This window comes from Plecotus auritus (genome assembly GCF_963455305.1).
Source record: "Plecotus auritus genome assembly, chromosome: 8".
Lineage (NCBI taxonomy): Eukaryota > Metazoa > Chordata > Mammalia > Chiroptera > Vespertilionidae > Plecotus > Plecotus auritus.
This window is the reverse complement of record NC_137782.1, coordinates 160,072,421-160,094,093: the sequence shown is the minus strand read 5'-3', so window position 1 is coordinate 160,094,093 and position 21,673 is coordinate 160,072,421. Positions and strand designations below refer to the sequence as shown.

The following is a 21,673-nucleotide window of genomic DNA, read 5'->3' as shown; positions in this document are numbered from 1 at the left end:
CAGTTTCTCCGTCTATTCTTGCCACCTGCTGCCCGCCCGCCACTCAGACACCCGAGCCAGGGACTCGATGTGTGGCCAAGATACTCCTTCCTGCCCCCAAGGGTCTGGCGGCCTCGGCAGCACCTGAGCCCGCGACCTGCCTCTGGGAGGGTGGGTCTGGGCTAGGGATCCACAGCCCCTCCTCCGCAACGTCTCACCCAGCAGTGGGGGAGGGGGCAGCCTCCCTCCTTTCCAACTCCGTCCCAGCACAGAGGCTGGGGCGCGTCTCCACCCCCAACACCCTCCAAAACCCTGGTAAGAAGTGCCCGCCCACCCAGCCGGGACAGGCGCCTTAAGCTCCCCACCGAGAGCCTGCACCCAGCCTCGCCAGTGGCTGCCGCTCCCAGTGGTCGGCAAACCACGGCTCGCGAGCCACATGACTAATGAGTTTGCCGACCACTGCCCTAAGCCATCAGCCCACCGGCACGGGAGGAGAGGAGGAGGGAAGCTGTCGGTGCCACTCTGTCGGGTTCAGCCAGCCGGCCTGCCTGAAAGCTCTCCCCATGTGCCTCCCTGCTCCGCCTCTGCCGAGGGGACCCCGCCCCTGACGCGCGTTCATCAGGGTTGCCCATCTTGGGAAGGTCAATGCTCGGCTGACTGCCAAGGCCTCAGGCAATAGATGCCCCACGGTCACCATGACAAAGAGGTCACTGAGGGTCAAGACACTGCCTCTGGTTGAAGCAGGTGCTGTGGGAGCAAAGGGACAAAAAAAAAAAAAAGGTTATGTCCAACAGCCATCTAACTCCACACGTGGTGTGCGAATTAGTCACTGTTAGAACCGAATTTAGTACTGGTGTGCCCCATTTTAAGCAGACCCCCCAAATAGACTTACCATGTTGATAATTCACTTTACTACAGAATGCATACACAAAAATTCTTGAAAATAAGCAAAATATTTTGCACCTCATAGTACGAAACGTTTAAACATCATTAAAAATAATCTCTATGAGTAAAGGGAGTTGATATTAGCAAAATGTAATATACCCAATTCAAAATGTCATTCAGAAATGCATCTACTATGTAAAATCAAAGTATGAGATCTAGGGTTTGGAAAAAGCAACTTTACTCCACTCTACTTGCTCATTCCCTCAGCCTTATGCTTTGCACTAAAGTCTCAATAAAGAGATGGAGCAGAAGGAAAAGTAATGCCTCATGGCACTGAAATTTATCAGTTTATTCAACCAATATTTTAAAAAGCTGTATTAACTTTGTGCCTGTATTATAGAAACACAATACAGCTCTGTCCCTATCTTCAAAGGGCTTCAAGTCTCTGTGAGTTCCCAGTAAGGTAAACCCGTAAACAGCCAAAGAAGGAGCAGGTTCCAACACAATTCTTATTATAAAAATTACTGAGTAAAAAACTGTCCTCAGTCTCCCTTTAGAACAAGAATTAAAAGGAGCAAATAAATATAATGAATGAATCCAAACTCCTTTGGGGACCACAACCCTCAGGGGCTAACAAAGGTTTTGTGAGACCTAAAGTTTACTGAACCTGAAGGATTAATTTTAAGGGGGAGGGGGGGGCTGATTTTTTTAATAAGGTTCAAAAATGACTTTTATTTAGAATAAGAAAATAAATTACAAATAACTGTAGGCTTGGGAATCTGTCCCATTCTCTTTTAAATCATTTTAGGCAGGTTATCCAAAATGCTACTGGTTACAACTTGCTTACTCTCTCCCCCAGGACAAATCCAGCCCTCACAGGGGCTCTGAAGCTTCCTTAGCTTTACCATAAAAATAAAAATAAATAAAAAAAACATTTCAATAACACTCCTTTCTGGACAAAATTCTTTCTTTTTAAATTTTTTAATTTTATCCAAGTAGTAAACAGATAGTTCATAATGTATCTTTTTTTTCCTAATAGGTGTGTAGTGTAGTAGGTACATCATTGTTTTGATTCTGTTGTTGATACTATTATAGCTGTCTCCCCTTTCCCCCCTTTACCCTCCTCCGACCAGCCCCCCCACCTCTGGCCATCTCCACACTTTTGTCTATGTCCATCCCCCTCCCCTCTGACCTCTGTCAGTCCCTCCCATCCTATATAATAAAAGGCTAATATGCAAATCGACCAAACGGTGGAACAATCAGTCGCTATGATGCACACTGATCACCAGGGGGGCAGACGCTCAATGCAGGAGCTGCCACTGGTGGTCAGTGTGCTCCCACAGGGGGAGTCTGCTCAGCCAGAAGCCCTGAGCTGGGCTCACAGCTGGCAAGCGCAGCAGCAGTGGTGGGAGCCTCTCCCACCTCCATAGCAGAGCTAAGGATGTCTGACTGCTGGCTTAGGCTCGCTCCCCCGAGGACACCCCCAAGGGTTCCCGGACTGTGAGAGGGCACAGGCCAGACTGAGGGACCCCAGACATATGCACATTGGGGGTGACCAGGCTGGCAGGGGAGGGCCGTTAGGGGCAACCAGGCAGGTAGACAGAGGTGGTTAGGGGTGATCAGGCAGGCAGGGGAGCAGTTAAGGGCATTAGGCAGGCAGGCAGGTGAGTGGTTAGGAGCCAGTGGTCCTGGATTGCGAGGGGGATGTCCGACTGCCAGTTTAAACTGGTTTAAACTGGCAGTCGGACATCCCCCGACAGGTCCCGGATTGGAGAGGGTGCACGAATTTCATGAACCAGGCTTCTAGTATTTCAATAAAACAGTTTTATTTTTTAACTACCACTGGGGTTTTAGTATAGCATCAAAGAAGGATATCCACAATTATGTGAAAAGTCTGTTAAAGTACTCTACCTTTTCCAACTACATATCTGTATGAGGCCAGATTTTCTTCATATGCTTTAGTGAAAGAACCTATCACAACAGAGTGAATGCAGTTAATAGCTACAGGGATCCAGCTGTTTTCTATTAAGCTAGACATAAAGACAGTTGCAAAAAATGTAATAAATGTCAATCTCATATTTTCCTTGTTTTGGAAGAGACAGTGACTTTCATTAAAAATGCTACTTATGCCGAAACCAGTTTGGCTCAGTGGATAGAGCATCAGCCTGTGGACTGAAAGGTCCCAGGTTCGATTCCAGTCAAGGGCACGTACCTTGGTTGCGGGCACATCCCCAGTAGGAGGTGTGCAGGAGGCAGCTGATCGATGTTTCTCCCTCATCGATGTTTCTAACTCTCTATCTCTCTCCCTTCCTCTCTGTAAAATATCAATAAAAAATATTTTTTAAAAAAGGAAGTAAATATTAAAAAAAATATATATGCTACTTATGCCCAGAGGATAGAGCGTCGGTCTGAGGATTGAAGGTCCTGGGTTCAATTCCACTCAAGGGCACATGCCTGGGTTGCAAGCCCGATCCCCAGTAGGAGTGTGCAGAACCATGGATGTTTCTCTCGCTCTCTCCCTCTCCCTTCCTCTCTGAAATCAATAAAAATATTTTTTTAAATGCTACTTATGTTAACATAAATAGCATATTAAATGGGTTTATAATTTTTAAATGATAGATATTGATAGATATAACCTACATAAACAAAAGCTTTTTGGAGTTATCAATAATTTTGAAGAATGTAAAGGAATTCTGAGATTAAAAAGTTTGAAAACAACTGCTAGAAACCTAATAATACTTTATTACTTAGCTATTTAGTATCTTCCTTTGAAGTACAATAACCAATGACCAAACAAAAGGAGGTGATAGGTAGAATAATGATTGTTGTAATATGAAAGTATCTTCAATCATTAAATTTGTTACGTACAAAAGGCAAAGAATAAAACAATTATATAATATGCTATCATTTGCTGAAACCAGGGAGGAAATGATGTCAGATGCATATGTGCCTGTATATGCATAAAAAACCACTAAGCTGGCATTCAAGAAATTGACAAAAAACAGCCTATGAGGGAAGGGGAATATGGAATACTCAGGAATGGTATAGGAATGACACTTCTCAATGAATACTTTTAACTTTAAAACACATAAATGTACTCTATTTCTTAATTTAATATAAATCTAATTTAACCTATTTAGAAAATATTAACTCTGTTATGTTACACTCAAAAGATGTCACTGATGGGAATAAACAAAAAATTAGATATTGCACAAGAAAAAAAATCAGTGCACTTAAAGATAGAAAAAGAAATTATGCAAAAGGAAGCACAGAGAGTAAAAAATAAAAAAAATAGCCCTAGGTGGTTTGGCTTTGTGGATAGAGCATCGGGGTCCCAGATTCGATTCCAGTCAAGGGCACATGCCCAGGAGGGAAAGTGCAGGAGACAGCCAATCAATGATTCTCTCTCACCACTGATGTTTCTCTCTCTCTCCTCTCTCCCTTCCTCTCTGAAATCAATAAAAATATATTTTTAAAAAATAATAAAAATGAAACAAAAAAATTACACTCACCCTGGCCAGTTTGGCTCAGTGTATAGAGCAGCCTTGGGCAAACTACGGCCCGCGGGCCGGATCCGGCTGTTCTATCCGGTTCTCTTGCTCTCCCCTCCGCTCCTTAACTTTGAATTTATATTAGTTCACACAAACACTCCATCCATGCTTTTGTTCCGGCCCTCCGGTCCAGTTTAAGAACCCATTGTGTCGCCGAAACCGGTTTGGCTCAATGGATAGAGCGTCAGCCTGCGGACTGAAAGGTTCCAGGTTCGATTCCGGTCAAGGGCACGTACCTTGGTTGCAGGCACATCCCCAGTAGGAGGTGTGCAGGAGGCAGCTGATCGATGTTTCTCTCTCATCGATGTTTCTAACTCTCTATCCTTCTCCCTTCCTCTCTGTAAAATAACAATAAAATACATTAAAAAAAAAAAAAAGAACCCATTGTGGCCCTCAAGTCAAAAAGTTTGCCCACCCCTGGTATAGAGCGTCAGCCTGCAGATGGAAGGGTCCTAGGTTCAATTCTGGTCAAGGGCACATGGCCAGTTGCAGGCTTGAGCCCCAATAGGGAGCATGCAGGAGGAAGCTGATCAATGTTTCTCTCATCACTGATGTTTCTTTTTTTTTTTTTTTAATTTTTTTTAATTGATTTCAGAGAGGAAGGAAGAGGGAGAGAGAGGCTGAAACATCAATGATGAGAGAATGCAACCTGGGCATGTGCCCTTGTCTGGAATCGAACCCAGGACCCCTCGGTCCGCAGGCTGATACTCTATCCACTGAACCAAACCGGCTAGGGCTCATCAATGATGTTTCTCTCTCTCCCTCTTCCTTGCCATCTGAAATCAATAAAAATATTTTTTAAAAAATAACTCTCAGTGAAATATGGGACAATATCTAACTTACTTTCAACTGGAATCTAGAAATCAAAGAGGGTGAAAAGAAAATATATTTGAGGTAATAATACAGAATATTTTTCCAAACTTGCCACAAACTATAATCTGCAAATCCAAGAAACTTGGTGAATCCAAAACAGGATAAACTTGCCCTAACCAGTTTGGCTTAGTGGATAGAGCATCGGCCTGTGGACTGAAGGGTCCCAGGTTCAATTCCAGTCAAGGGCATATACCTTGGTTGTGGGCACATCCCCAGTAGAAGGTGTGCAAGAGCCAGCTGATCAATGTTTCTCTCTCATTGATGTTTCTAACTCTCTAACCCTCTCCCTTCCTCTCCGTAAAAAAATCAATAAAATATATTAAAAAAAAAACAAAACAGGATAAACTCAAAGAAAATTATTCAAAGGCACATGATAATAAAATAACAGGAAAATGGTAATAAGCTTTTTAAAAAGCATAAAGCAACCAGAGGAAAAAAGACAGACTGTATTCAGGAGAACAAATACTTTAAAAACCACAGAATGGGAGAAACCAAGATGACGGCATAGGTGAACACCCAAACTGCTGCCTCACACAATTTCAAAACTACAGCTAAAAGACAGAACGAACATCATCCAGAAACACAGGAAAGCTGGCTGAGTAGAAATTCTACAACTAGAAGGAAAAAGCGGAGCACACGGAGATTCAGAGGAGCTGCAAAAGGCTGAGGTACAGAGACATGCACGCGGAGAGGATGGGCGGCTGAGTGCCTGGCTAGCTTTCTCTAGCGGGAGAGAGACGGAAGCTCCTGACTGCACTGAACCCCAGTTCCGACTGCACCGAATCCCAGTTCCGGGCGAGACCCTGGGGTCCCAGTCTCATGCGGGGGGAGTCTGGATTGTCGGGAAAAGAGAAGAGTGCACATGAACTCAGGGGAGCTGAGAAAGGCAGAGGTCTGGAGGCGCGCGTGCGAGTGAGCACATAGAGGACTGACTGCTGAGTGTGCCGCTGGCTTTCTCTAACAGGAGGAAGGCGGAAGCTCCTGACTGCACTGAACTCCAGTTCCGGGTGAGAATCTGGGGATCCAGATTCATTGGGGGAGAAACTGGACTGTCTGGCAGTGGGCGAAACTCGAGGGCGGCTCTCTCTCAGAGGTGCTTGCAGTGATTACCGAGGGACACTGAGACCCAGGGGCTTCATAGGGCAGGGCTGACGGGAAGCCAAGGCTGTCTGCTCAGCCCTGAGACTCTGCCCCATCCAAGCTAAGCACAGAGGCTTTTGCAATTTTGCAAGTCTTGTCCCACAAGGCTGTCTCCACCACAGAAGTTCTCCCAGCATAGACACAGCTGATCTCACAGCCAATTGGCCTGGAGGTCAATTCCTCCCAGTGATACCAACAACAATCAAGACTTAACTACAACAAGGCTGTGCACACAGTCCACAAAGGGGTGCACCAAGAGTGTCCACCTCAGGTAACTGGGGAGGCTGAGCCACTGTGCCCTGGAGGACACCTACCACACAAAGCTACTCTACCAACTCAGGGAAGCAGCGAAAATGCAGAGACAAAGAAACAGATCACAAACGAAAGAAATGGAGGAAAGCAAACAACTGGATATAGAGTTCAAAACCACGGTTATAAGGTTTTTCAAGAATTTCCTAGAAAAGGCCGATAAATTTAGCAAGACCCTCGAGGATATGATAAAAGACCAACTAGAAATTAAACATACACTGACTGAAATAAAAAATATTATACAGAGACCTAACAGCAGGCTAGAGGAACGCAAGAATCAAGTAAAATATTTGAAATACAAAGAAGCAAAAAACACTCAACCGGAAAAGCAAAAAGAAAAAAGAATCCAAAAATTTGAAGATAGTGTACGGAGCCTCTGGGACAACTTCAAGCGTACCAACATCAGAATTATGGGGGTGCCAGAAGAAGAGAGAGAGCAAGATACTGAAAACCTATCTGAAGAAATAATGACTGAAAACTTCCCCCACCTGGTGAAAGAAATAGACTTACAAGTCCAGGAAGCGCACAGAACCCCAAACAAAAGGAATCCAAAGAGGACCACACCAAGACACATCATAATTAAAATGCCAAGAGCAAAAGACAAAGAGAGAATATTAAAAGCAGCAAGAGAAAAACAGTTACCTACAATGGAGCACCCATACGACTGTCAGCTGATTTCTCAACAGAAACTATGCAGGCCAGACGGGAGTGGCAAGAAATATTCAAAGTGATGAATAGCAAGAACCTACAACCAAGATTACTCTACCCAGCAAAGCTATCATTCAGAATTGAAGGTCAGATAAAGAGCTTCACAGATAAGAAAAAGCTAAAGGAGTTCATCACTGCTAAACCAGTATTATATGAAATGCTGAAAGGTACTCTTTAAGAAGAGGAAGAAGCCCTGGCTGGTTTGGCTCAGTGGATGGAGCATCGGCCTGCGGACTCAAGGGTCCCAGGTTTGATTCCGGTCGGGGGCATGTACCTTGGTTGCGGGCACATCCCCAGTTGGGGGTGTGCAGGAGGCAGCTGATTGATGTTTCTCTCTCATCAATGTTTCTAACTCTCTCTCTCCCTTCCTCTCTGTAGAAAATCAATAAAATATTAAAAAAAAAAAAAAGAAGAGGAAGAAGAAGAAAATGGTAAAGATAAAAATTATGCACAACAAATACATATCTATCAACAAGTGAATCTAGTGGGGTGGGGGGGGCAATGGTAAGATATGTACACATATAATACCTTAATTTAAAAAATTAAAAAAAAACAAGTGAATCTAAAAATCAAGTGAATAAAAAATCTGATGAACAGAATAAACTGGTGACTATAATAGAATCAGGGGCATAGAAAGGGAGTGGACTGTCAATTCTTGCGGAGAAAGGGGTGTGGGGGGATGCGGGAAGAGACTGGACAAAAAGCGTACACCTATGGATGAGGACAGTCGGGGGGAGGTAAGGGCAGAGGGTGGGGTGGGAACTGGGTGGAGGGGAGCTATGGGGGGAAAAAAGAGAAACAATTGTAATAATCTGAACAATAAAGATTTATTAAATTGGAAAAAAAAAAAAAGGAAGGAATCAAGCCCTCTTAAATTGATTTCAAGCCAATGTCATAGCCATACTGTCTTTCTAAAAAAAACACCCACAGAATTTTCAAAAGCTGTGCAAGCCAAAATACAATAGAACATTTAGAAAGTGCTAAAAAACAAACACAGGAATATCAACATACCCACTGAATTCAATGCCTACCAAACTGCCTTTCAAAAATGGGGTAAAATAAAACAAAACTACAGCAATCAAACTGTGTTGTACAAGTATAGGATAAACAGACAGGTAGAAATAGCACCGAGAGTCCAGAAATAAACCCAAACATTTATGTCCAATTGATTTGAACATTCAATGGGGAAAGAACAGTCTCTTCAACAAATGGTGCTAAGACAACTGGATATCCACATGCAAAAGAATCAAGTTGGACCCCCAACCCACCCCACATACAAAACTTAACCCAGAATGGATCAACAACCTAAATGTAAATACTAAAATGATAAAACTCTCAAAAGAAAATACAGAAGCAAATCTCCATTATCTTGGATTTGACAATGGTGTGGGGTTTTTTTTAGATATAACACCAAAGCATGAGTAACAAAATTAAAAAAAAAATAACTGAATGTCATCAAAATTAAAAACTTTTGTGTATGAAAGTATTACCTAGGAAGTAAAAAGACAATCTGTAGAAATGGGAAAAAAGACTTGCAATTCATATACCTGTTAAGGGATTAAATTCCAGAATATATAAAGAATCCTTACAACTCAATAACAGAAACACAACCCAATTCAAAAATGGACAAAGGATAGACATTTCTGTTTATATGATATACTAATGGCCAATAAGCATATGAAAAGATGTTCAACATCATTAGTCATTACAGAAATGCAAATGAAAGCCATAATGATACAACTTCACACTCAGAATGACTATTATCAAAATAAATAAGTGTTGGTAAGGATTTGAAGAAAGTGGAACCCTCATGGATTGCTGGTAGAAATGTAAAATGGTCCAGCTGCTGTGGCAATCAGTTCGGTGATTCCTCAAAAAGTTAAACATAGCCTTAGCCAATTTGGCTCAGTGGATAGAGCATCTGCCTGCGGACTGAAGGGTCTAGGGTTCGATTCCGGTCAAGGGCACATGCCCGGGTTGCAGGCTCGATCCCCAGTGGGGGGTGCGCAGGAGCAGCCAATCAATGATTCTCTCTCATCATTGATGTTTCTACCTGTCTTTCCCTCTCCCTTCCTCTCTGAAATCAATAAAAGTATATTAAAGAAAAAAAAAGTTAAACATAGATTATTGTATGACCAGCAATTCGACTCCTAGATACCCAAAAGAATTGATAGCAGGGATTCAAGCAGATACTTGTATGCCAATATTCATAGCTGTATCAATACTAAAGCTAAAAGGTGGAAACAACTCAAAATGTCCATCAACAGATGAAATAAATAAAATATGGTATATACATACATTGGTATTATTCAGAATTTTTAAAAAATAAAATTCTGATACGTTCTGCATGTATCATCCTTGCAAACATGTTAAGTGAAATAAGCCAGACATCAAACAGGAAGGTGGTCTCCGTGAACGCTGACACAGATGAAAAAGTATTTACCATGTAAATATTAACCATAAGAAAGCTAGATTGGCCCTGGCCGGTTTGGCTCAGTGGATAGAATGCTGGCCAGCGGACTAAAGGGTCCCCGGTTCGATTCTGGCCAAGGGCACATGCCTGGGTTGCAGGCTCAATCCCAAGTAGCATGGCATGCAGGAGGCAGCCAATCAATGATTCTCTCTCATCATTGATGTTTCTATGTCTCTATCCCTTTTTTTGATTCCTCTCTGGAAACAATAAAAAAAAATACATGAAACAACAAATTAATAAAGCTAAAAGAAAAAAAAAAGACAATTTCAGAATTATATTTAGAAATTTCAACACTGTTCTCAGGAATTGACAGAAATAATAAATGGATAACCAATAGGAATGTAGAAGATTTAAATACAGTAACACAACTTAGCCTAATTAACATTTAGAGAGCATTCCACCCCATTATTTTCAAACACACACCAAGGCAGACCATGTAATGAGCCATAAAACAAGTTTATTTTAGTTGTCTGGACCCAAAGAAGAAAACCAGCTGCAACATTTCCTGAACTTAAACCCTGTTCGCAAAGACTTCTCTCCAAGGACTACTGTTTCTCACAGGGAGAGCCATGCCACCCATTTTCAACACCTCTTCCTATTTCTCCTCCTAACTGTGACTATCAAAATAAAGGGCTCAATAAAAATATCCTTTTGCCAAAACCGGTTTGGCTCAGTGGAAGAGCGTCAGCCTGCGGACTGAAAGGTCCCAGGTTCGATTCCGGTCAAGGGCATGTAACTTGGTTGCGGGCACATCCCCAGTGGGAGGTGTGCAAGAGGCAGCTGATCGATGTTTCTCTCTCATCGATGTTTCTGACTATCTATCACTCTTCCTTCCTCTCTGTAAAAAAAAAACCATAAAATATATATAAAAAAATATATCCTTTCCTTGACTACCCAGCCATAATTAGTCAATCTTATGAAGTACATGCAAAAGTCATAAGGCAGCCCTGCCGGTGTGGCTCAGTGGTTGACTGTTGATCCATGAACCAGGAGGTCACGGTTCGAATCCAGTCAGGGCACATGCCAGGGCTGTAAGCTGGAACCACAGTAGGGAGCGTGCAGGAGGCTGCCTATCAATGATTCTTTATCTCCCTCTCCCTTTCTCTCTAAAAAAAAAATCAATGAACTATTCAAAAAATCTATTTTAAAAAACAAACTAAAGCAGGAATAAGCTTGACATATTTGGAGAACAGCAAGGGGGCCAGAATGACAGGAACAGAATAAGGCAAAGGGTATAAACTGCAGGAGATGAAATCAGAAAGTTAAACAGAGATCAGAGCATGGAAGACCTGCTAAGTCTTGGTAAAGACTTTGAATAAATTCTAAGTATGATGGGAGGTTTTTGAAAAAGAATATTATCTTATTTACATTGTTAAGAATCTCTTAGGCTGCTGTGTAAAGAACAGAATAGAAACTACTAGTAAGCAACTGGTTAGGAACCATTGGCCAGAACATGAGATCGCTAAGACCAGAGTGGCTTAAACCAGACACAAATGTGTTTGTCAGGGAAAAAAGGCCCAGACAAATCTATATAAATTGTGTTGTGATGCCTTAAAGCAGGCATCCTCAAACTATGGCCCGCGGGGCACATGCGGCCCACCAAGGACATTTATCCGGCCCGCCGGGTGCCGCTGCCTGTCCTGCTTAGCAGCCAACTCGTCCCGGGCCCGCAGTGCACACAGGAATTTCTTCATAGTTTTTTTTTTAAACTATAGTCCGGCCCTCCAACGGTCTGAGGGACAGTGAACTGGCCCCCTGTTTAAAAAGTTTGAGGACCCCTGCCTTAAAGCATTTTCTTTTCTTGGATCCCAGGACATCTCATTCTCCCACTCATGAGATGCTTAATCTGTCTTCCTTGCATGATCACCCTCACCTCCCCAAGCTCTTCAAGCTGGAAATGTTTGACGGCTCAGTCTCTGAACCTCTTTTTTTCTAGCTACTCTCATTCCTTTGGTGATTTTATCTAGACACTTGGCTTTAAATATCATCTATATAATAATAATTTAATTTACATCTCCAGTCCAGGCCTTTCCCCTAAACTCTACACGCAGGCATACAGTTGACATGATAAACATCTCAAACTTAAGAAAAAACAAAATTGAGCTCCCTAACCTTCCCCCTCCAAAGGTGTTTCTCTTAAATCTTTCCTCAGAAAATATCAGCTCCATTATTAAAACTGCTCAAGGATAAACTTTAAGATGCCCAAGACTCCTCCATTCTCTCACACCCCACTTCAAATTTGTCAGCAGATGCTTTCAGCTCTACCTTCAAACTATATCCACTAACCAACCACTTCTTACCCACCCCCACTGCTTTCATCATCGTCATCTCTCACTTGGATTACTGCTTTCTTTTTAACTGGTCTCCCTGGTTCTGCCCTTGCCACTGCCCTCACCACTCCCCAACTGTAGTCTAATCTCAACATAGCATTCAAGAGATCCTAGTAAGTCTAAATGAGAGCATGTCATCAACCGCTCAAAATCTTCTCACTCAAGTAATAATCCTTACAATGGTCAAGACCCAGTATCATCTGACCACAGCTTTATCCCTCTGCTCCAGGCATTTGTCATATCACACTACTCTGCCCCAGGTCACTTCATTCAGCTTCAATGGCCTGCTCCAGTCTCAGGACCTTTGAACTTGCTGTGGCCTAAAATTGTCTAGCCCTTAAAATTATCTAGAATGCAAGCCTGTTCTTTCAGCTACTTCAAGTCTTCATTCAAATGTCATCTCAATGAAGTCTTCCCTTCCATACTATTTAACATTGCTAATTTCTCTCATCCTTTAACATTGCTAATGCACTAGCTCTGCTTTATAATTCTATATGCAATTATAGCACTTCCTCTATCAAACATACTGCCTATTTTACTTATTTACCTTATGTATAGTCTGTCTCCTCCAACTAGAAGATAAACTCTAGACATTTTTGTTTGTTTCATCTCCTGCCACATACACACCTAGTCCCTAGAGCAAGAGAACTCGTTTGGTCCAACACTGAACCAAAGCCGCTCCAGAAGTGCTGAGTTTGTCAGGCACAATTCCAACTCTAGGACGAGTCTAATTCAAATATACCAACTCCTTTTTGTCAGTATTTATAGTATATGAATAATATTCAAAATTCACAAATGTTTTTAGTTATGCTTTTATTTTATAATCTAAGTATTTACTTACCTGACAATTGTAGATTGCTTACTATTTCCAAAATAGTTCAACCTCTTACTCTGGCATTACAATAAAAAGAAAGCATAGAAGGCCTAGGTTCAAATCCTCGGTCCACCATTTACCGGTAGTACTAGTATGTCTCAGGCAATTTAGCCTCCTCTTAGTTTTTCATCAATAAAATACCAAGGTGGGGGGTGGATAAAGACCAGCCTGCCTTACTTTATCCTACACCTAATCATAATATTATTGTGAAAATCAAAAATGTATGCGAAAATACTTTATAAACTACAAATGATATACAAGTATGACTTAAATGTTCTGGAAAACCCTGAAATGGAACAGAAAAGTTCAGTGTTTGGGGCAGCATACCTCACCATACCTCCCTGCCCCTAACACTAAACTCTAATTTTGGAATCAGAATGGCTCTTCCACTTACTTGTTGTACTTTAAACAAGTTACTCAACCACTCTGAGTCATTGTTTCCACATCCATAAATGGACATAAAACTAACCTTGTAGCATCCTTTTGAAAATTAATGTACCTATGGAATACAACATTTTTATTTGTTGCAGTCTTGTTCTTCTTTCAAATGGAGACAAACCCAAAGGCAGATAATATAAACCTACACCGAGATAGAAAAGTTAACTTTGACTTGGAGATTTCATGTGAAAAGGACAAGAAGGAAAGTGAGAAAGAGCTAGAATTAATCAAGCAATAATTTCAATAGTTTTCCAATTAAATTTGTTCTTTTCTTCTTGCCTTTCTCAACGATAAAATAACAGGATGAGATACAAAGGAAAATCAGCATACAGAAAATAATTAATTAGTAATCCAAAAAAGTTCATTTCAAAACTAAATATTATAGTTTTTTCTCTTCAAAGCAGAATAATTCTAGTAGTTTTTCAATTTCTCAAATACCAAATATATTTTGACACTCTAGAATTCAAGGTACATGCCAAAAAAGAAATCATGCTTTTCCAAGTATAGAATCTTGATATAACTGTATTAAATATGTTTAGAAATGACAGAATGAATAAAAAAAAAAGTAAAAATTCAATTTAGATACATATCAAACAAACACATCAAGAATGCTTTGAAATCATCAGACTTTGATATATTTTCTCAATTCTATGACACCAGCAATTATAAGATGTACCATCAATATAAAAACCATTTTCCAAGGGTGGGGAATCCCTCCCACATTAAATATTCACTTAAAGATATAAAACATATTGCCCTAACCCGGTAGTCAGCAAACCGTGGCTCGCGAGCCACATGCAACCGACACCCCCACTTCTTCTAATGCCACTTCTTCAAAATAGACTCACCCAGGCCGAAAACCAACTTCTGCCCATGGGCTACAAAGTTTCAATCGCACTGCACGTGCACGCCCACACGTGGTATTCTGTAGAAGAGCCACACTCAAGGGGCCAAAAAGCTGCATGTGGCTCATGAGCCGCGATTTGCCAACCACTGTCCTAACCGGTTTGGCTCGGTGGATAGAGCGTTGGCCTGCGGACTCAAGGGTTCCGGGTTCGATTCCAGTCAAGGGCATGTACCTTGGTTGTGGGCACATACCCAGTAGGGAGTGTGCAGGAGGCAGCTGATCGATGTTTCTCTCTCATCGATGTTTCTAGCTCTCTATCCCTCTCCCTTCCTCTCTGTAAAAAATCAATAAAATATATATTTTTTAAAAAAAGATATAAAACATACCAACTTCAGAAAATACACTAAGTTATAAGGGATCCCTCTGGAATGCCAAAAGAGCTAACTACAAAGTAAAAGATACTTGTAACAGACATATCTAACAAGATTGTACCCAGAATCTAGAAAGAACTACAAATCAATATGAAAAAGTAAACAGCGTATTTTTATTGATTTCAGAGAGAGGAAAGGAGAGGGATAGAAAGAAACATCATCAATCGGCTGCCTCATGCACATCCCACACCGGGGATTGAGCCCACAAGCCAGGCATGTGCCCTGACCAGGAATCAAACCGTGACCTCCTGATTCATGGGTCAATGCTCAACCACTGAGCCACACCTGCTGGGCTAAAAAAAAAATTTTTTTTAAAGATAAACTGGGAGAGAAAAGGCATTAGAGTATGTTTCTTGGAGGTGTTAGCACCTGAATCTTTAAAAGATGAATAGGAGCTCTAACTGGTTTGGCTCAGTGGATATAGCATCGGCCTGCGGAATCAAGGGTCCCAGGTTTGATTCCAGTCAAGGGCATGTACCTTGGTTGCAGGCACATCCCCAGTAGGGGGTGTGCAGGAGACAGCTGATCGATGTTTCTAACTCTCTCCCCCTCTCCCTTCCTCTCTGTAAAAAATCAATAAAATATATTTTAAAAATAATAATAATTAAAAAAATAAAAAATAAAAGATGAATAGGAGTGCCCTGGCCAGGTAGCTCAATTGATTGGAGCATGTCAAGGTTGCAGGTTCCACAGCAAGTTAGGAAACATACAGGAATCAACCAATGAATGCATGGATAGATGGAACGAGTCAATGTTTCTCCCTCTCTCTCCCTCCCTTCTTTTCCCTCTCTAAAATCAATAAATAAAAATTATTTAAAAAAAATAAAAGGTGAGTAGGAGTTATCCTGAGAAAGTGCATTCCAACAGAGGGAACAGCTTGGCAAAAGCACAGTGATAAGAAACTGTATACTGTATTTAAAGAAACAAAGAACAGCCCTAACCAGTTTGGCTCAGTGGACAGAGCGTCAACCTGTGGACTGAAAGGTCCTAGGTTCGATTCCGGTCAAGGGCCTGTACCTTGGTTGCGGGCACATCCCCAGTAGGAGGTGTGCAGGAGGCAGTTGATTGATGTTCCTCTCTCATCGATGTTTCTAACTCTCTATCCCTCTCCCTTCCTCTCTGTAAAAAAATCAATAAAATATAAAAAAAACAAAAAAACAAAAAACAAAGAACAGCTGCTAAGGGTAATAAAGGCAAAAACTGGGATGGGTGGGTGGAAGTGGCCCAAGAAATAGAAATATGCCAAGTCACCAAGGGAGCTATTAGACCTTAAGCAATGGGCTAGATGGGACAGTGAAGTTTATGTAAAGAAATTATATGGTCAGATAGATTATTCAGGGAGCAATACAGAAGATGGAGTTAAGGGGGATAAGATTGGCAGAAAGAAGGCCGGTTAGGAGGCAGTTATATCTGTCCTGCAGGAGATAAAAGGGCCTGAAATAATGAAATGCAAGCTGTAACAAATCTGGAGAAAATATAGAGTACAGACACATTATGCTGCTGGTCTAGAGATCACACTTTGAACAACACTAACCTACAGTAAGGGTTGGCAAAGTTTTTTCTGTAAAGGACCAAATAAAAATGATTTTAGGCTTTAGGGGCCACATATGGTCTCTATTGCACTTCTTGGTTTTTGTTTTTAAAACCCTTTAAAAATTAAAAAAACCATACTTAGCTAGTGGACTTTATTCCCTTTTTTAAGACAGCAGGCTGGATTTGTGAGTGCAGTAGTTTGCTGATCCCTGCTGTACACCTATAAAGAAGTGAGGATTAACCTGCCTAGAGATTAATTTCCCTAAAATGCTACGCTATTATTAGTCCCCTACTCAGAAACTTCTCCATAGGTCCCGACTGCCTACGGACTAAGTCAAATCCCTATGATGCATAGCATTCATAGTCATCTATACTCTAGTTCCAACCAGATTCACCCCTGGGTGAATCTTCCATTCTTATTAAATTGACCTACTTACATTTACCTGCCTCTGTACCTTTGTATTGTTCCCCCATGTTCTTTCCTCCTTTCCAAACCTGCCCAAAAATCCTTTCTTCAAAGCACAATTCAAATCCTACAGTGAAGTGATTCCACCCTCCTCAGAACTCCCAAGAGCACTGTCTCAATTATTCTGATAATTACTTGCTGTCCTGTGCTATTGCTTACTTCAAAAAAACTGCATATTCCTAGGGGCAAGGAATAATTTATACTTCTCTCTACCAATGGATCTAGCATATAACAAGGGTTAAATAAAAATGAAGACATATGTGTATATGTATGTAGTATACATAAGTATACACACAGGCACTTTTTTTTTTCTAAACTAGCTATTGCCCTCACTGGTTTGGCTCAGTGGATAGAGAATCTGCCTGCGGACTGAAGGGTCCCAGGTTCAATTCCAGTCAAGGGCACATGCTTGGTTGCAGGCTCTCTGCCCAGTAGGGGGCGTGCAGAAGGCAGCCAATCAATGATTCCCTCTCATCATTGAAGTTTCTTTCTCCCTCTCCCTTCCTCTCTGAAATCAATAAAAATATTTAAAATAAATAAATACACTAGCTATTAACTGAAGCAAATGTGATTTCACCCTTACCTTACCTCAGTAATTGTACACTTTAACTCCACAGATGCAATGTGAATGCCATAGGAACCACAGAATGACAATCCACAAGTACATTACTCTCCTATTACACATTTTTAGGGCTAGTTTATTAGGTAAACAAGAATAATACAAGTAGAATTTTTCCAATGGTCAATGTTATCATTATAGATATACTGGGATAATATTAAATATAGAACTCACTAAATCAAGTCAAAGTTTACTTACCTACATTTTCATTTATTTTTTAAAATGCATAGTAAGATTTTACAACTAAATTGCTTTAAATTCCCCCTAAATTATTACTCAAATTTGAAGTCACATATACATGTATACATACACAAAAGCCACATACAGTCTGAATATTTTAAATCAAGTTCTCTGTGACAATTCACATTACCAAAATGGCATTATTGATTTCATTCAGAATTTAGGAAAGATAATATATTTTAAATTTTTTAGAAAATAGTCCATTTTGGATTACTATTGATAAATAGCTATAATCACAGGCTGTTTTGAGCTGGATTAACGGGTTCTTCCTCTACTTGAGATTACTAAATAAGTCTTTTTCAAGTTCAAAGTGTGAACTGTGCCTTATTTTACTACACAAAGAATGTCCAAGAAGCTATAAAAATTCCTCCAGAATCATTTGCCCACATTTCAATGCCAACTACAGAAAAAGTTTAAAACATTTATAGAAAGTATAAAAAACAAAAGCAAACAGAATTAACCAAAAGATGGCTATGAAAGTGAATACTGAGACTTTTTACTCTTCAAAACACATTGAAGAAAGCTTATAAATTTACAACCCTGAAAAGACTATTATCCATTGATAAATTTAATATTAATAATGCACTAATTGGAGAACAAACCGAGGACCCAGGGACTCCCATTCATCAATTCTGTTCTGCCGCTGGCTTAGTAGAGTTTTGGGCACATTCCCACAAGGTGAACAAGAAAAGCTTAACTGACATTCTAAGGTTGTAAGAATTGATTAAATGTTTATGAAATACTAGGGCCATGAAGTAAAGCCATTGTAACCATTAGATGTAATTTAGTTAAAACTGTAGCTAAGAGTTAGGCTTGCAAATCCAATCATAAAATTCTTTTGTGTCTTCTTAACACAGCAAATCTTCAGTGAGTCAGTTATGTGTGTGTATTTAATGAGCTGGTTTAGCAACCTCAGAGGAATGAATTTTCTTCCAAATCTTTTTCTCACAAACTCTGTCACTATCCAACCCACCTAGCTGCAAAGGGAGACATGATCTGATTCAAAGTTAGGTCTATCTCGGAGGGAAGTGGGGGTAAGAAGGGAGGTAATCAACCAAAGACCTTGGATGCATATATGCATAACCCATGGACGCCGACAGTGGGGTGGTGGGGGCCTGGGGCGGGGGGTGGGAATAAGCTGGAGGGGGTCGGTGGGGGCAAAAAAGGGGACATATGTAATACTTTCAACAATAAAGTTTAAAAAAAAAAGTTAGGTCTAGTTATTGATAAGCCACTACCAAATGGCTGAAATCTATTAGAAATCACAGTGGAACTTTGTTAACTTCCAGAAATGTGAAGCCTGAAAGTAATCCCAGAAAGCAGTCATCCTAAGAAGAGCGTTATTAAAGGGAAAGTCTTTTTTAAAGAGCTGGGAAGTGTTGTTAGACAGTGTGGACATCAGACTAAATTCGCTCAAACCGAATCTAATTCGTTAGGCAGTGCCAGCACCTGCTTGCTGTGGAGTGACTAGAGACCGGGGAGGTTGCTCAGGAAAAGTGCTGAGGCCATCTCCAGCTGCCCCTTCCTGGATGACAGGAACAATGCAAACACTGACAAAGGAGCTGGAAGGCCAACGAGCCTCTGCTTAGCAATACTACCCGCAACGGAGAGCTACAAATCCCCGCCAAGTCCTCCTCTCCCAGAGCTCACACGCGGAGACCTTGTCTCCGTTTTGGCAACGTGGGAAAGTACACCCCTTCGCTCTGTTCCAGACAGCCGAGCACCTTAGCGCGGAGGGGAAATGCTGCCTTTCTGAGCTGCCGAGGAAAGGGGACACTTCCTCTCCGCAGAGACGAGCAGACCGGTGTGCACGGAGACTCCGAGGACAGCCGGGTCTGGAGCGCCGGCGGGGAGGCCAGGAGAGGGAGGGGAGGCCGGAGGGTCGCCGGCTCCGGGTGCAGGAAGCGGGGCTGGGGCGCCGGGCACACCGTGCTCCCAGGGTGGCAGCGCTCGGCCGCCCGCTCCCGGGAGCCGAGGGAAGACTGGAAGCTCGGGTCCGGGAGCCCCAGGAGCACGTTCCTTCCTCGAGCCCGGTCCCGAGGGGCGGCGCGGGCGGCTGGGGCAACTCTCCCTCTCGCCAAACTCCGGGGTGAGCGCGAGGGCGGCCAGCCGGGCTCCCGGCGGGGTGCCGCCCGGTGGGGGAGGCGGCGAGGCCGGCCTCGGTCCGCTCCCTGCCCACGCGGTCCGCGCGGAGGCCGTCCGCGCCCGGTCCCTCCCGCCGCGCGGGGCAGGGCCGCCAACCTCGGCCGCGGGCGCGGGGCCAGGCGGCGGCGGCGGGCGGCCTGGGCCCTACCTGAGGCTGTGTACCAGCTCCCGGCGTGGCTGGCTTCCCGGCAGACCACTCGGTTGGACATCTTGGTGCCTGTGCCGCCTATGGTGCACGAGGATGAATGAGGAGGCGGCGGCGGCGGCGGGAGCGGCTCCGCGAGGGGACGAGACGCCGCGGGCCCAGCCCAGGAGGAGGCGGCGGCGGGGAGGAGATCGGCCCGGCCCAGGAGGAGGAAGAGGAGGAGGCGGCGGCTCGAGAGGAGGAGATGGCAGCCGGGCGGTGGCAGCCACAATCAGCACGAACTCCGGCGACCGCCGGAAGATGGGGCCCGCGGCGGCCTCACCGACGCCAGGAGAGCCCTGGGCCGGCCCCGGATCGCCGCTGCTCCCCGGCCGGGGCTGGTCCTCGCCGCGCCGCCCCCGCGGCCCCCTCACCTCCCGGTTGGCCTCCCGGAGCCACCGCGGTGACCCCACCCCCGTGACTCCGCACCGCCCCCACCCCCCACCCCCGCGGGACTCCCAGCACCCACCCCCACCCGGGCCGGGCCCTCCCGCCCCACCGGCCGCCGGCCCCGCCCCGTCCCTCCTCCGGCCGCGCGGCGAGGTTAAAGGCGGAAACCGGACAGGCCAGACGGCATCTGGGGTCGGGCGGCCCCGCGAGGAGGCAGCGGAGGCTGCAGCTCCGCGCACACAAAGCCCAGGCCCGGCCTGAACCGGGCGGGCGGACCCGCAGGAGAGCCAGCGCTTCCTTACTCGCTGCTCTAACGGGTGCTGCCCACTGAGCATGCCCAGCTCCGCGGCCAGGCCCGCCGGGGACTCGCAACGTGCGCGCTCCGCTCGCCGGGGTTTAGAGGCAGCAGCGGCTGGGAGGGGCGGGCTCGGGGAGCGGACGCAGCCGCAGGGCAAGCCCCCTCCCCCAGCCAATTCCTTAAATGAGCGGCACCGGGGTCAACCAGATGGCGCTTTCCACCTGGAAAGTCCAGCTTGCACCTCCCTCCCAGCAACGTACACAGGAATCCTCAGTGCATTCGCACCCCCAAGGTTTACTACTAGAGCTGCAAGTCTGTAGCCACGCTGGGAAGTTCATTTGTACAGGTACATGGTAGTATATCTGAGGTCCTGCAAACGCTGGTTTTTGCTTCACAAGGAATTTTGGCTTTGACACTGTAAACATTTGTCTTGTTTCATGTTATATTTATGTAGGTACAGGTCTTAACTCCCTAACTAGCTAAAACGTGGTATAGCTAGCCTCAGTTATTCTCATCTCTAAAATGGGAATTATAATATTCGGATGTCCCTAGGATTATGAGTTAATAAACATAGAGCATGGCATAGTAGGCAAACAGCAAACATTATTTCCAACCCTCCATACTTTTATCAACCCCAGTATTTCATGTAAGGGTCAAGGGGCAAAGAATTCCTTTAAAATTATAGAAGAATCAGAGCAAAATAAGATATCTTGGACTTCCCAGTAAGTGTTGTTAGGAAGTAAACCATTCCAAAATTGGTAAGAGAGAAAGTTGGGTATCTTCAATGAAAGATTTGTGGTTAAAAACCATAAAATTGTTACATCAGAATTTCACAGTGAACAGATCTTTGGTATAGTTCAAAGCAGACAACTGAATGATACATAAAAAAAAAAAATTTAAGCCCTGGACAGTGTGGCTCAGTTGGTTGGGTGTCATCCCAGTTCAATTCCTGGTCAGTGC

At 43.5% G+C, this 21,673-nt stretch overlaps 1 protein-coding gene across 2 annotated transcripts in view; it reads right to left on the bottom strand.

Moving 5' to 3' along the window:
- MEMO1 (mediator of cell motility 1) overlaps nucleotides 1-20,394 on the bottom strand; it is a 92,240-nt gene extending 71,846 nt beyond the window's left edge. Inside the window, exon 1 of one of the 2 annotated variants that reach the window (XM_080686628.1) lies at nucleotides 19,990-20,394. In XM_080686628.1, coding sequence (XP_080542754.1) covers nucleotides 19,990-20,050 — 61 coding nt within the window. In that variant the 5' untranslated portion in view covers nucleotides 20,051-20,394. The remainder of the gene's footprint in view (nucleotides 1-19,989) is intronic. The other variant, XM_080686629.1, reaches the window with a different exon arrangement.
- Between the last annotated feature and the right edge of the window lie 1,279 nt (nucleotides 20,395-21,673).